Source organism: Elephas maximus, chromosome 22 (assembly GCF_024166365.1).
Source record: "Elephas maximus indicus isolate mEleMax1 chromosome 22, mEleMax1 primary haplotype, whole genome shotgun sequence".
NCBI classification, from domain to species: Eukaryota; Metazoa; Chordata; class Mammalia; order Proboscidea; family Elephantidae; genus Elephas; species Elephas maximus.
This window is the reverse complement of record NC_064840.1, coordinates 10625195-10639723: the sequence shown is the minus strand read 5'-3', so window position 1 is coordinate 10639723 and position 14529 is coordinate 10625195. Positions and strand designations below refer to the sequence as shown.

Sequence of the window (14529 nt, the reverse complement as noted above, 5' to 3'; positions counted from 1 at the left end):
CCAATACCAGGCTGTTTTGACTACTGTGGCTGTATAATAGGTTCTGAAATCAGGTAGAGTGAGGCCTCCAACTTTCTTCTTCTTTTTCAGTAATAATGCTTTGCTTATCCGAGGCTTCTTTCCCTTCCATATGAAGTTGGTGATTTGTTTCTCTATCACCTTAAAAAGTGACATTGGAATTTGGATCGGAAGTGCATTGTATGTATAGATGGCTTTTGGTAGAATAGACATTTTTACTATGTTAAGTCTTCCTATCCAAGCAAGGTATGTTTTTCCACTTATGTCCTTTTTAATTTCTTGTAGTAGAGCTTTGTAGTTTTCTTTGTATAGGTCTTTTACATCCTTGGTAAGATTTATTCCTAAGTATTTTATCTTCTTGGGGGCTACTGTGAATGGTATTGATTTGGTGATTTCCTCTTCGATGTTCTTTTTGTTGATGAGGAGGAATCCCAGTGATTTTTGTATGTTTATCTTATAACCTGAGACTCTGCCAAACTCTTCTATTAGTTTCGACTCTGCCAAACTCTTCTATTAGTTTCAGTAGTTTTCTGGAGGATTCCTTAGGGTTTTCTGTGTATAAGATCATGTCATCCGCAAATAGAGATACTTTTACTTCCTCTTTGCCAATCCGGATGCCCTTTATTTCTTTGTCTAGCCTAATTGCTCTGACTAGGACTTCTAGCACAATGTTGAATAAGAGCGGTGATAAAGGGCATCCTTGTCTGGTTCCCGTTCTCAAGGGAAATGCTTTCAGGCTCTCTCCATTTAGAGTGATATTGGCTGTTGGCTTTGCATAGATGCCCTTTATTATGTTGAGGAATTTTCCTTCAATTCCTATTTTGGTGAGAGTTTTTATCATAAATGGGTGTTGGACTTTGTCAAATGCCTTTTCTGCATCAATTGATAAGATCATGTGGTTTTTGTCTTTTGTTTTATTTATGTGGTGGATTACATTAATGGTTTTTCTAATATTAAACCAGCCTTGCATACCTGGTATAAATCCCACTTGGTCGTGGTGAATTATTTTTTTGATATGTTGTTGAATTCTATTGGCTAGAATTTTGTTGAGGATTTTTGCATCTATGTTCATGAGGGATATAGGTCTAAAATTTTCTTTTTTTGTGATGTCTTTACCTGGTTTTGGTATCAGGGAGATGGTGGCTTCATAGAATGAGTTGGGTAGTATTCCGTCATTTTCTATGCTTTGAAATACCTTTAGTAGTAGTGGTGTTAACTCTTCTCTGAAAGTTTGGTAGAACTCTGCAGTGAAACCGTCCGGGCCAGGGCTTTTTTTTGTTGGGAGTTTTTTGATTACCGTTTCAATCTCTTTTTTTGTTATGGGTCTATTTAGTTGTTCTACTTCTGAATGTGTTAGTTTAGGTAGGTAGTGTTTTTCCAGGAATTCATCCATTTCTTCTAGGTTTGCAAATTTGTTAGAGTACAGTTTTTCGTAATAATCTGATATGATTCTTTTAATTTCAGTTGGGTCTGTTGTGATGTGGCCCTTCTCATTTCTTATTCGGGTTATTTGTTTCCTTTCCTGTATTTCTTTAGTCAGTCTAGCCACTGGTTTATCAATTTTGTTATTTTTTTCAAAGAACCAGCTTTTGGCTTTGTTAATTCTTTCAATTGTTTTTCTGTTCTCTAATTCATTTAGTTCAGCTCTAATTTTTATTATTTGTTTTCTTCTGGTGCCTGATGGATTCTTTTGTTGCTCAGTTTCTATTTGTTCAAGTTGTAGGGACAGTTCTCTGATTTTGGCTCTTTCTTCTTTTTGTATGTGTGCATTTATCGATATAAATTGGCCTCTGAACACTGCTTTTGCTGTGTCCCAGAAGTTTTGATAGGAAGTATTTTCATTCTCATTGCATTCTATGAATTTCCTTATTCCCTCCTTGATGTCTTCTATAACCCAGTCTTTTTTCAGGAGGGTATTGTTCATTTTCCAAGTATTTGATTTCTTTTCCCTAGTTTTTCTGTTATTGATTTCTAGTTTTATTGCCTTGTGGTCTGAGAAGATGCTTTGTAATATTTCGATGTTTTGGACTCTGCAAAGGTTTGTTTTATGACCTAATATGTGGTCTATTCTAGAGAATGTTCCATGTGCGCTAGAAAAAAAAGTATACTTTGCAGCAGTTGGGTGGAGAGTTCTGTATAAGTCAATGAGGTCAAGTTGGTTGATTGTTGTAATTAGGTCTTCAGTGTCTCTATTGAGCTTTCTACTGGATGTCCTGTCCTTCTCCGAAAGTGGTGTGTTGAAGTCTCCTACTATAATTGTGGAGTTGTCTATCTCACTTTTCAGTTCTGTTAAAATTTGATTTATGTATCTTGCAGCCCTGTCATTGGGTGCATAAATATTTAATATGGTTATGTCTTCCTGATCAATTGTCCCTTTTATCATTATGTAATGTCCTTCTTTATCCTTTGTGGTGGATTTAAGTCTCAAGTCTATTTTGTCAGAAATTAATATTGCTACTCCTCTTCTTTTTTGCTTATTGTTTGCTTGATATATTTTTTTCCATCCTTTGAGTTTTAGTTTGTTTGTGTCTCTAAGTCTAAGGTGTGTCTCTTGTAGGCAGCATATAGACGGATCGTGTTTCTTTATCCAGTCCGAGACTCTCTGTCTCTTTATTGGTGCATTTAGTCCATTTACATTCAGAGTAATTATAGATAAATAAGTGTTTAGTGTTGTCATTTTGATGCCTTTTTATGTGTGTTGTTGACAATTTCATTTTTCCACATACTTTTTTGTGCTGAGACATTTTTCTTTGTAAATTGTGAGATCCTCATTTTCGCAGTGTTTGACTTTATGTTTGTTGAGTCGTTATGTTTTTCTTGGCTTTTATCTTGAGTTATGGAGTTGTTATACCTCTTTGTGGTTACCTTATTATTTACCCCTATTTTTCTAAGTAAAAACCTAACTTGTATTGTTCTATATCGCCTTGTATCACTCTCCATATGGCAGTTCTATGCCACCTGTATTTAGTCCCTCTTTTTGATTATTGTGATCTTTTACATATTGACTTCAGTGATTCCCTGTTATGAGTGTTTTCCATCTCTAAATCTGTGTTTGTTGTTCAGGGTTCCTAGATTGTTATGTATGTGATCGATTCACTTGTTTTTCCGAGTCTTTGTTGCAAGAGGGATCCGAGGTAGCGTGTACCTAGTCCGCCATCTTGGCCCCGCCCTGTCTGGATCACTTTTATATGGCCTTTCTCACCTTGGTCTTGTAACTCCCACCAAAAGACTGGGTGGGGCTATGCAAATGAGGTGTTTGTGGCTTACCAAGGGGATTGGATAGCTTGCTAATAATGTAAATAAGGTGGATGGCACCTTTGTGGGGGTGGGACCATGCAAATATAGTGTATGGAACCCTAATGAGGGGATTGATCAGTTTTGCCACCCCGATAGGCTTAACTGAGAGCCAATTCCAGAGCAAGAGGAGACCTCGTGACCATCAAGAAAGAAGAGCCCAGAGTAGAGTGAGTCCTTTGGAGCTGGGATCCCTGCACTGGGAGTCTCCTAGACCCAGGAGACAGAAGAGCTGAAACACAGAAGACAGCGCAAGACGGCGGCAAAGCAGTAGGAAGAGCAAGAAGCAGGAGACTGGGAGGAGATGGCGCTGTGGGCTTCCTGGCCAGAGAGAGGCCTGCCTGTGAACATAGCTGAGAAGAAACTGTCCTGAACATAGCTGAGAAGAACTGTATCCTGAGTATTTCCTGACCCTGAATTGTAACCTGTTACTTCCCGAATAAATCCCATAACTGTGAGTATGGTCTGTGAATTCTGTGTGGCCATTGTAATGAATTACTGAACCCAGCAGAAGAGTAGAGAGTGCTGTGGGATATTGACCTCAGAACTGATAAAAAGATTGGAGGGTGGAGATATGTTTGACCTCTGCCTCATAGCAATCAGCCTTGGGTTTTGATAATGATTTTCTTTTTTTTCTGAAGTCAGAGGTCAGGTGCACCCTCCGCCCCCAGCCGTTTTTACTTTAAGCTAAACCATTGTTTGGTTTTAAGGAGACTTCAGGGGATGTTTTGGAGTTAAGTTTTAAAGATTATCTCAGGGCAATAGTTTCAGGGTGGTGAAACTATTTTTTACTGTGGTGAAAAAAACCTTCACCAGTTCAGTGACTTTGACAGGTTCAATTCAGTGACATTGATTACATTCTTCACTTTGTGCAACCTTTATTGCTATCTTGAGCTTTGATATTTACTGACTTCGTGACACTGAGAAAATTATCTGACAATGAGCCTCAGTTTCCCAGTTGAAAGCAGGGATAATAATACTACTGCTCTCAAGGGTTTTCGTGAGGATTTGCTGAAATGGCCACTGTATAACATTTGCCTGTTTTATTGTTTTGACAGCACTGATCTGGTCTGATGTGCTGGGTTTATTGTCTACCTTGCTTCTTGACTGTTTCTCCCACTAGATTGTCTGTTCCTTGAGAGAAGACTTTTTCTGCCTTCTTCATCCCTGCAACCTTACCAAGAACAATGTCTGCCATACAGCAGGAATCCAGAAGTATGTGTTGAATGAATAAGAGAAGAACAGCCATGTCCCTTTGGGATATTTTCTATGTATGTTAGAATAGCTCTCCAGCTCTCTGAGAGCAGAGAGTCAATTTTTCATACATTATTTCAGATATTCATATATATCTTCATTGTATATACCTTCCCGGTCACAGATCAGTCCCTGAAGAAGGACATCATGCTTGGTAAAGTAAGAGGGTCAGTGAAAAGGAGGAAGACCCTTAACGAGATGGATTCACACAGTGGCTGCAACCATGGGCTCGAGCCTGATGGCAATTGTGAGGACGGTGCAGTGTTCTGTTCTGTCGCTGTGAGTTGGAACCGACTGGACGGCACCTAACAACAACAACAGGGGCTTAATGGGGGCCTTGTGGTGTAGTGATTAAAAGCTCGGCTGTTAACCAAAATGTTAGCAGTTCAAATCCACCACCTGCTCCTTGGAGACCCTATGGGGCAGTTCTACTCTGTTCTATACGGTCGCTATGAGTTGGAATCCACTTGGTGGCATCGAGTTTAAGGGGTTAGGAGCTTAACAAATGCTGGTGGAATGAACAGCATGAAAATGAAATTAACAATCATTGCAAGGAGCAGAAGATTATTGTAACAGTGCAATGTTATAAGAATTATTTATTTGGGAGGCAGACAGTGCAGGGTGAAGCCAGCTATGGATTCAAATTGGTTCCTAGCCATACACAAGTCAATTCTTCTGAGTCTCAATTTTTTTTTTTTTTTTTTTTGGTAAAATGAGGCCAATAATATATACTCAAGAGACCTGGCAGCACGATGATTAAGAGCTGGGCTTCTAAACCAAAGGTTGGTGGTTCAAAACCATCCAGCTCTGTAGAAGACAGACCTGGTGATCTGCTTCTGTTAAGATTACAGCCTAGAAAACTCCATGGGGCAGTTCTACTCTGTCACATGAGGGCACCATAAGTCGGAATTGACTTGTCGCCACCCATCAACAACGAAAACTCTGTGCAGTGTTACAGTGGATAAATAAATGGATGTACTCTGACTCCTAAGTGTTCAATAAATACTTTCTGTGATTTTATTTTTAGTTTTAATTTTTGCTTTTTTCAAAAGTAATACGTGCTCAAGGAAGAAAACTTGGAAATTGTTTACAACGTTTTTTTCCCACAAACCACAAAATCCTCCAAACCTAAAACCAAACCTGTTGCTGTGGAGTTGATTCCGACTCATAGTGACCCTACAGGAGGGAGCAGAACTGCCCCATAGCTTTTCCAAGGAACACTTGGTAGATTTGAACTGCTGACCTTTTGATTAGCAGCCGTAGCACTTAACCACTAGGCCACCAGGGTTTCCCCAAATCCCCCAGGCACCTGTAAATGCATTGCTCAGATTCCCCAAAATGTTAACAGGCATGATACCTTCCCAGTCTATTATTCTACACCTATAGTCATACAGGAAACCCTGCTGGCGCGGTGGTTAAGAGCTACGGCTATTAAGCAAAAGGTTAGCAGTTTGAATCCACCAGGTGCTCCTTGGAATCTCTATGGGGCAGTTCTACTCTGTCCTATAGGGTCGCTATGAGTCAGAATCGACTGATGGCAATGGGTTTTATTACAACTACAATTTCCGAATTCACAGATTACACTCCCCCCCCATGTATTTACACATTGTTGTATTTTAAAGTATTAGAGTGTTGCAGAATTGGAACAGAAGTGGCAAAGTGAGGTTGATGATACCATCCAGGGGAAACTGGAGAACAACATGGCTTTCTTATATGATTGCCATTTTAATGAGGTAAGCAAATTGTATGATTCATCATGGAGGCACTGCTATTTATAGAGTCAAGGTGTGTACCACATGTGTGTAGCGATAAAATAATGTCACAGCCTAAAATGTTGCATACCCTAAAACAGACTTGCGGCCCAGTCCCACTCCCCCATGGCAGCTCGCATGAATAATCTGCCGTGCATTCTACACGTTTTTCTCTACGCGTAAGGTTTTTCCTTTCTTACTTTTGTAGAAATGGGATGATGTGAATATTTTATGGTGTACCAATCAGCGTTGAATAATGATGGAATATAGTTGTTACAACTGACATTCACGGGATACTTTTTAAGTGCTGGGGAATGAATACCAAGCTTTGTGGCAAGTGTTTTATATTCACCATGTTTTGAGTGCATATTGGATATTTTCCAGTAAATGTTAGGCACTTATGCGGGGTAGGAAACCCTGGCGGCACAGTGGTTAAGTGCTACGGCTGCTAACCAAAAGGTCGGCAGTTCGAATCCACCAGGTGCTCCTTGGGAACCCCATGGGGCAGTTAGGGTCGCTATGAGTCGGAATCGACTCGCGGGCAAGGGGTTTCGTTTGGATGTGGGGGAGGCACTGTGCTAACTACCAAGTGCTTATGAACAAGCGCCTCTCCTGCGCTAGACTTCTGCATGTATCTCATTTAAACGTGAAAGCAGTGAGTCAACCTCCATGCCCTGCCCGGGGTGGGGGACCTGGCCCGAGTGAGGGGTGCACACCTGAGTCGGGGGAGAATGGGAGGCGGTGGCCTCCTCCCCCTGGGTACTGCAGACGCAGGCGCCCCCGAATGGCCAGAGACGGACTGGCCCGGGAGGGCCGTCTGCGGACAAGATGGACCGCCCGCGCCTCACAAGGGGCCCCGCAGACCCGGGCGTGAGAGCCGCGCGGCGGTGGGCGGGGCCTGTATTGTCCGCTCCGCGGGGCATGCCGGGAGCCCCGCCCCCAACATGGCGCCTCCCTGACAGTTGGCTGCTGAGAGGCAGAGGCGGGTCCTGCTCCTCAGGGCAGCCGCGGCGGTGACTGCCGGGCCGGGGTCTCCGGGGCCGGGGGGTGGGGGATGGCGGCTCGGGCCGCCTAGGGCGGAGCTGCACTGACGAGGCTGCGAGCCAGCGGAACGCTGCGGGCGGGCGGGCGCGACGGCCGCTGCCATGGACTGGTGATCGCGGCGGCTCCTCTCGCGTCTCCTCCGGGCCGGGCGTCCGCTCCTCGCCGCCAATCCCTCAGCCGGGGCCATGGGCTCGTCGGCGGCCGCGGCGGCGGCGGCGGCGGCGGCCGCGGACTCGGCGCAGTGGCTCTCGGTGAAGGAAGAGACCATCTTTCTGCATGACGGGCTGATCCGGGTCACCGACCTGGCCGAGCTGCCCAGCGAGATCCTCGGGGCCCCGGAGGCCGCCGACACCGACCTGGAGGTGAGCGAGGGTGCCCTCGGTCGCCGTCATCGGTCCGCCCGGGCTCGGCTCCTGCGGCTCGGTCGCCCCCGCCCCCGCCGGCCCCCGTCGCTGCCCGGCAGGTGTGTGGGCGGGGGGCGGGCAGGTGGGGCGGCGGCCGCAGGTTGCAGACGGCGGGCCCCCCGGCTCCTCCGGCCTCGCGTCGCCGGGGATTTCATCTGCGGTTTCCTTTTGAACGTCCCGACACCCGGCGTTTTATCAGACTCTCCCCGGGCCCGGCCTTCATGGCCCAAGGAGCAGCCGCCGCCTGTCGGGCCCTCTCCTGCCTCCCCCCTGACCCCCTGGACTCACTTCCAGGGCACACCCAGGGTGCCTAGCTTTGGAGACATTTTTATTTTAACGCTGTGCACCCCCCCCCCGTTCCTTCTCCAGTTCTGTGCTGGATTTTTTTCCCCTCCCAGGGGAGGGTGGTGGCAGCTGCCCGTTGGCAGTGGGCATCCGGCAACTTCTGTGTGTTGTGCCTCGGAGTGACACGGGGCCTTTGTCAGTGAAGCGAGAGGGATGCTTCCTCTTTCCTCCGTGGGCTCTCCGCTCAGGGTCGCTGGCGATTTAGGCCGCAGGGCCTTTTTGTGAGCTCGGGGGTCGCGGAGAAGTCCGGGTTTAGGAGCCCTGGCAGGTGCAAAAGCAAATCTCAGCAATTGTGCCGCTGGGCTTGGTGCAGAAGGAAACCGAATATGCTCGTCTGATGGGAACTTTCCACCGACTTTACTTGGCTTCATGTGTGCCCAGAGGTGGGAATGCTGGCGGTATGGTTCCATCGAGGCCGGCAGATGTTGACAGTGTCCCCCCTCCCCCACCTTGTGGGATGACATTTTGATGTGTAGGTAGCATGGAGTGTCATGAAATTCTTATTGTCGCAGGGAGAGTTCCCCGGGGTAGGGCACAGAGAGGATGGCCTGTCTTAGGGCTGTAAACAGAATGCGAGGAATCTGTGTGTTTTTCGGTTTTGCATGCCCTTTGGCGTTCAGCACAACGAACATTTATAAAAATGCATTAAAACCCATTACCGTGTGTTTCTGGAAACGGCAACGATCCGATCACGTTGGCTGAGACATTTGGACGTGCTTGAGTTGCGAATTCGTTCCGCTGTATTTTTGTGTCTGGATTTTGAGGTTGCCTCAGCATTCCTATTGTGAACTCTTAATTGACTTATTTTACAATCGGCCCACCTAAAAAAGGAAGATATAAGTTGGTAGGGAATTCCTACATTGAATCACAGTTTTGTTATGCCTCATTTGGACCTGTTCTATAAAAAGCAAGTTGTGTCTGTCTTGTCTGCTTGAAAACTGGTATGTATGCTATGATGGTGGAATCTTTTATTTAATTGGTTCTGTTGTGTGTGAGAGGTGGGAAGAGGATGCTCTTTGTTCCTTAGAGACTAATCTGAGTTCACAGAACCAAAAATTACATATATATATGTATATAACGTATATGCACACATACATATTATATTTATTTATTTTTAGGTTTAGAAAGAATAGGAGTAGTTAAAAATACCTGAGCTGTTAAGTTGGCTGTCTTATGATGTTTTCTGTATAAATGTATTGAATGAATTTGTCAGCTATTTTTATAGAAGAAAAATTTTAAAGGAAATAACCTCTCTGGCCTGGTAGGTGAAAAAAAAAATTTTTTTTCTTTAATGTATGGTCTGGCCTCTCAAAAATCCATATGCATATGGGTGATAAGCATATGTGACTGGCAGTAGTGAAGAATGTTTTTTTCACTTCTTATACAGGCTGCATAGTAGCATCAGGAGAAATGTATAGCTAAAAGTGTTTTTGCAGCTATTAAATTTGTGTTTGTGTGGGTGTATTCACATTTAATTATTTAATAATAGTATTGATTAAATGTTTCCTGTGTGTCAGGCATTGTCTTATTAAATTCTCAAAAGGGCCTTAGGGGCTAAATATTGTTACCTGTTGTAACAGTGATAAATATTGTACCCATTGTACAGATGAGGCAAATCGAGTGCAGAGCAGGGATGCAGCTTGCTCAAGCTCATCAACTTAGAGACGAGAGCTTGGGCAGAACTCAGGTCTGACAGTCTCAAACACATCTGCTCCTAATCATAATACTTTACTGTGTCCTTGTATTATCATATTCATATTTGTAACTTTTTATTTTCCCAACTGGATACACATAGAACAGATATCTTTATTTTCCTTCCTAGGGGTTTTACTGGGAGTAACTCTTTTCTTTTTCATATTAGAGGAAGATTAGGAGTTCATCAATTTTTTTAAAGGCTGCCTTTTGAAATGTTGCCATCCCTATGAAGTACACTCTTTCCAACCTCTCCTTCAGTGGACATCTGGGTGAATAATGGCCATCTTTCATAGGGTTTCTTAATTATGTAGAATCCTTCAGTTAATAATTTTGAGTTGTGAAAGATGAGACTCAGACTAAGCCAGCCAGTAAGTAGATGACTGGCAACCTTCATGCATAAGACTGTGATAGAGCCTCAGAATTTTAGAGCAGGAAAAGACCTTAGAGGTAATTGTTTCCCTCATTTGAGAGAGAAGTTATCCGAGACCTGGAGAGATTATGACTTGGTCATTATTACACAGCTAGTTATGGGAGAGCAGAGGACTAGAGCTTGGCTTTCCTGCCTTTAAATTCCAGTGTTCTTTTCACTCTGAAAGTGCTGCTCAAAGTTAAATGTCAAACTGAAAAAGACTCCTAAGAAATAGATCAACATTGACTTAGCATTTTAATTTCGGCCAGAGCAGAGTATTTGCATTAAAGTTTTTCTTTCCAGTAAATTCCAAACAGGCCTTAAAAAAAAAAAATTAAAAAATAATGTTTAGTCAACAAATTCATTTAACAAGTATTTGTGGAATTCAGGGGTATGCTGGGCACTGTCCTGGGTGGTGGGGGTATAGCAGTGGATGACATAAATCCTTACCCTCAAAAAGCTTTTATTTTAGTGGGAGGATATAGACAATAAATAACCAAATGTAGAATATGGCACACATACGATGTCAAACAGCTAGATAAAGCAAAAGGACAGTAATGGGGGGAAGGTTGTGGTGTAAGTAGGGTGGGCAGGAAAGGAAGGCCCAGGGTAGCGTTTGAGCAGAAACCTGAAGGAAGTGAGGGGGCGTACCATATGGCTGCTGGGGAAAGAGCATTCCAGAGAGGACAGCAAGAGCCAACTCTCTGAGAAGGAGCACCCTTAGCATGTTTGCAGCTCCAGTCCAGTAAGCAAAGGGGGAGAGGAAAATGAAAGTGGGGCGTGTGTGCTGACCTGGTAGGGTCTTGTGGTTGAGGCCTTTGGCTTTTATTCTGAGTGAATTAAAAATGCAGAATGGCTTTCCCTTGGCCTTGAAAATAGCTATCTGTATTTATTTTAATTTTATGTGGCTAGCAGAAAGGGGAAGCACGTAAGAAATTAGTTTTTAAGTGTTGAGATAGATATAAATTCAAGAGAAATAAAATGTAATAGCATATTTGTGGAAGGTACAAAAAATTTCTGCTTCCTATCTCATTTTTCTTTACACACGTCTGTTGGGGACAGGTTTCATAATATAGATGTGGACAAGAGAAGCTGATTGACTGGCCCAGGGTCATAGATGCCCGAGCCACTTCTTACCCTGTAGTTTAAATTAATTTTGAACTGAGGTATTTTAATCGGTGTTTCTCATTTTTCATTGTGTTTGCTTAAAATGAAACACACACTCACACCATACAGAGACTTAACCACAAATGTGCACAACAACTTTATTTGTGGTTTCCCAAAACTGGAAACAGCTACCCTGTAGGACAGGTAGAGCTGCCCCATAGAGTTTCCAAGGCTGAGCTCTTTGCAGAAGCACACCGCCACACCTTTCTCCCATGGAGGGCTGGTGGGCTGAACCATTGACTCTTTAGTTAGCAGCTGATGGCTTAACCATTGCACCAAAAAGAAATGAACTGTTGATATAACATGAATTTATACTGAATGAAAGAAGTCAGACAAACAGGAGTACATACTGTGAGCGTCCATGTATACGAAATTCTAGAAAATGCGAATTAATCTGTAAAGATCAGTGGTTGCTTAGGGGCTAGGGTAGGGCATTAGGGTGGAGGGGAAAGAATAGGAGGGAGAGATTACGAAGGAGCACGAGTAAAGATTTCTGGTGACCGATTTGGTCCCTGTTTTGGTTTCACAGGTGTATACATACGCCAAAAACTCATCAAGTTATAGGGCAATTACTTATATAAAGTAATAGAGGTTATTATATGCCAATTATACCTCAGTTTTTTAAAAATGGGAAAACCTTACACAGACTCAGAATGCTTACTAATAATATGTAGGGAATAATAAAAAAAAAAGCTCAGCAGTTTTTTGTTTTTGTTTTTTGCCATGTTAGAGAAGGAAATTTTTTTTTTTTAGAGAAGGAAACATTTCAGTTTGGAGCTAATAAATGAAATAGCCAAGGCTTTGAATACTTATACACTCAGTGAAATCTTTTGAGACACTATTTATTTTTATTGTGCTTAAGTGAAAGTTTACAAATCAAGTCAGTCTCTCATACAAAAATTTGTATACTCATTGCTATGTATTCCTAGTTGTCCTACCCAAATGAGACAGCATATTCCTTCTCTCCACCCTGTATTCCCCACGTCCATTCAGCCAGCTCCAGTCCCCCCTGCCTTCTCATCTCCCCTCCAGACAGGAGCTGCCCACATAGCCTCATGTGTCCACTTGAGCCAAGAAGCTCACTCCTCACTAGTATCATTTTCTATCCCATAGTCCAGTCCAACCCCTGTCTGAAGAGTTGGCTTTCGGAGTGGTTCCAGTCTTGGGCCAAAAGATCTGGGGACCGTGACCTCTGGGGTTCCTCTAGTCTCAGTCAGACCATTAAGTCTGGTCTTTTTATGAGAATTTGAGGTCTGTATCCCACTGCTCTCCTGCTCCATCAGGGATTCTCTGTTTGTTCCCTGTCAGGGCAGTCATCCGTTGTAGCCAGGCACCATCTAGTTCTTCTGGTCTCAGGCTGAGGTAGTCTCTGATTTATGTGGCCCTTGCTGTAAGGCTTTGAGACACTGTTTAAATTTATACTGATCTTTTCTCCTAGAGAATACCAGCCTATTTATCTTTTAGGCAAAATCTTTTGGAAAGTGTTTATGTACTTTAATGGAATTCTGTTCCACTATTGGAACCTTCTCTTTGTTGCCAGACTAGATTTGGAGGAATTAAGGAAAAAATACATAAACTGCCCTCTTCACCAGCAGAATTAATTATCATGTAGTCCACAGAGCACTGAAATACGAATCACTGACTCTTGGTGTGAGCTTGGGCAAGTGGCTCAATAGCTCCCAGGCTTGACTGGCTAGCCATAGTCCTCCCATACCTGGGGAGTATGGGAGACAGTATTTATTGACTAAACCCAGTGCCGTCGAGTCAATTCTGACCCGTAGCGACCCTATAGGACAGAGTAGAACTGCCCCGTAGAGTTTCCAAGGAGATGCTAAAAACCCACTGTCTGGAGTTGATTCTAACTTATAGTGACCCTATAGAACAGAGTAGAGCTGCTCCATAGGATTTCCAAGGCTGTAAATCTTTACAGAAGCAGACTGTCACGTATTTCTCCCGGGGAGCAGCTGGTGGATTCAAATCACCAACCTTTCAGCTTGCAGCCGAATGCTTAACCACTGTGCCACCAGGGCTCATTCTAGATCCTAAAATCAGGTTTAGAGTCAGATCGGATTGAAATTCCAATTCTACCCCTTACTAGCTGTAACCCTGGGCAAGTTCCATACCTTTAGTAAGCTCTGGTTTCTTCTTCCACTGCAACTTCTTTGTCATCATTTCACTACCTCTGCTACCACCGTGACAACAGCATCAGCATATCGCGTGCTGCCAAACGTGCCAGGCTCTGTGCTAAGCACTTCACACCCATTATCTCATTTAATCCTCACAAAAACCTTATGCCGTCATTATCCTTATTTTACACATGAGGGAAATGTGACGCAGACATTAAGTAACTTGACAAAGGTCATATAGTTGGTGACAGAGCAGAGGCTGAAGGAGATCTGTCTGTCTGTCTGACTACAGCCCAGTGTCCATGCTCTTAAGCCATTATGTTGGACTGCCTCATCATCTATGAGAGGGGGCTAATAATAGGGTTAGCGTAAGAACCTAGATGTAAAGTACCTTTCCTGCAATGTCTGGTATATGGTAAGTGCTCAGTAAATGAAAACAATTATCATAGATTCTCAAGGTTATTTAAAGGGTGAATGTGCTTATGTATTTAAAGTATATGGACTCTTTAAAGGTTCTGTGTTGTTAAAAAGTTATTTTATGCATATTCTATCAGCTGCCCATCAAATATGAAAGCAAAGCTGTCCCATCAACTGATTTTTTTTTTCTCTAGTAGTAGAGGTGAGGAAACCCTGGTGGTGTAGTGGTTAAGTGCTATGGCTGTTAACCAAAGGGTTAGCAGTTCAGAAACTGCCAGGCACTCCTTGGAAACTCTATGGGGCAGTTCTACTCTGTCCTATAGGGTCGCTATGAGTTGGAATCGACTCGATGGCAATGGGTTTGTTTTTTTTTTTTTTTTGGTAGTAGAGATGATCCATCTTTTCAGTGATACATCTGGAATTTTCTTTCTTCCTAGTTTGCTTGCAGTATGACTAGGCAGATGACATATTAGGTAGATAGTCTTCATTTCAGTTTTTCTTTAGTTGTATGCCTAAAGTCTTTTTAAATAAATCAGTTATGGTTATTTGTCTTCTTGGCTTCCGTATTGACTGTCATAAAATACCACCTGTTGGCCAGGGCTACT

At 43.3% G+C, this 14529-nt stretch overlaps 1 protein-coding gene across 6 annotated transcripts in view; it reads left to right on the top strand.

Annotated features, from left to right (window-relative positions):
• Window positions 1-7254: 7254 nt before the first annotated feature.
• HECTD4 (HECT domain E3 ubiquitin protein ligase 4) overlaps window positions 7255-14529 on the top strand; it is a 180015-nt gene continuing 172740 nt past the window's right edge. For all 6 annotated transcript variants that reach the window (XM_049866988.1, XM_049866986.1, XM_049866987.1 and 3 more), the window contains exon 1: window positions 7255-7723. In XM_049866988.1, coding sequence (XP_049722945.1) covers window positions 7547-7723 — 177 coding nt within the window. In that variant the 5' untranslated portion in view covers window positions 7255-7546. The remainder of the gene's footprint in view (window positions 7724-14529) is intronic.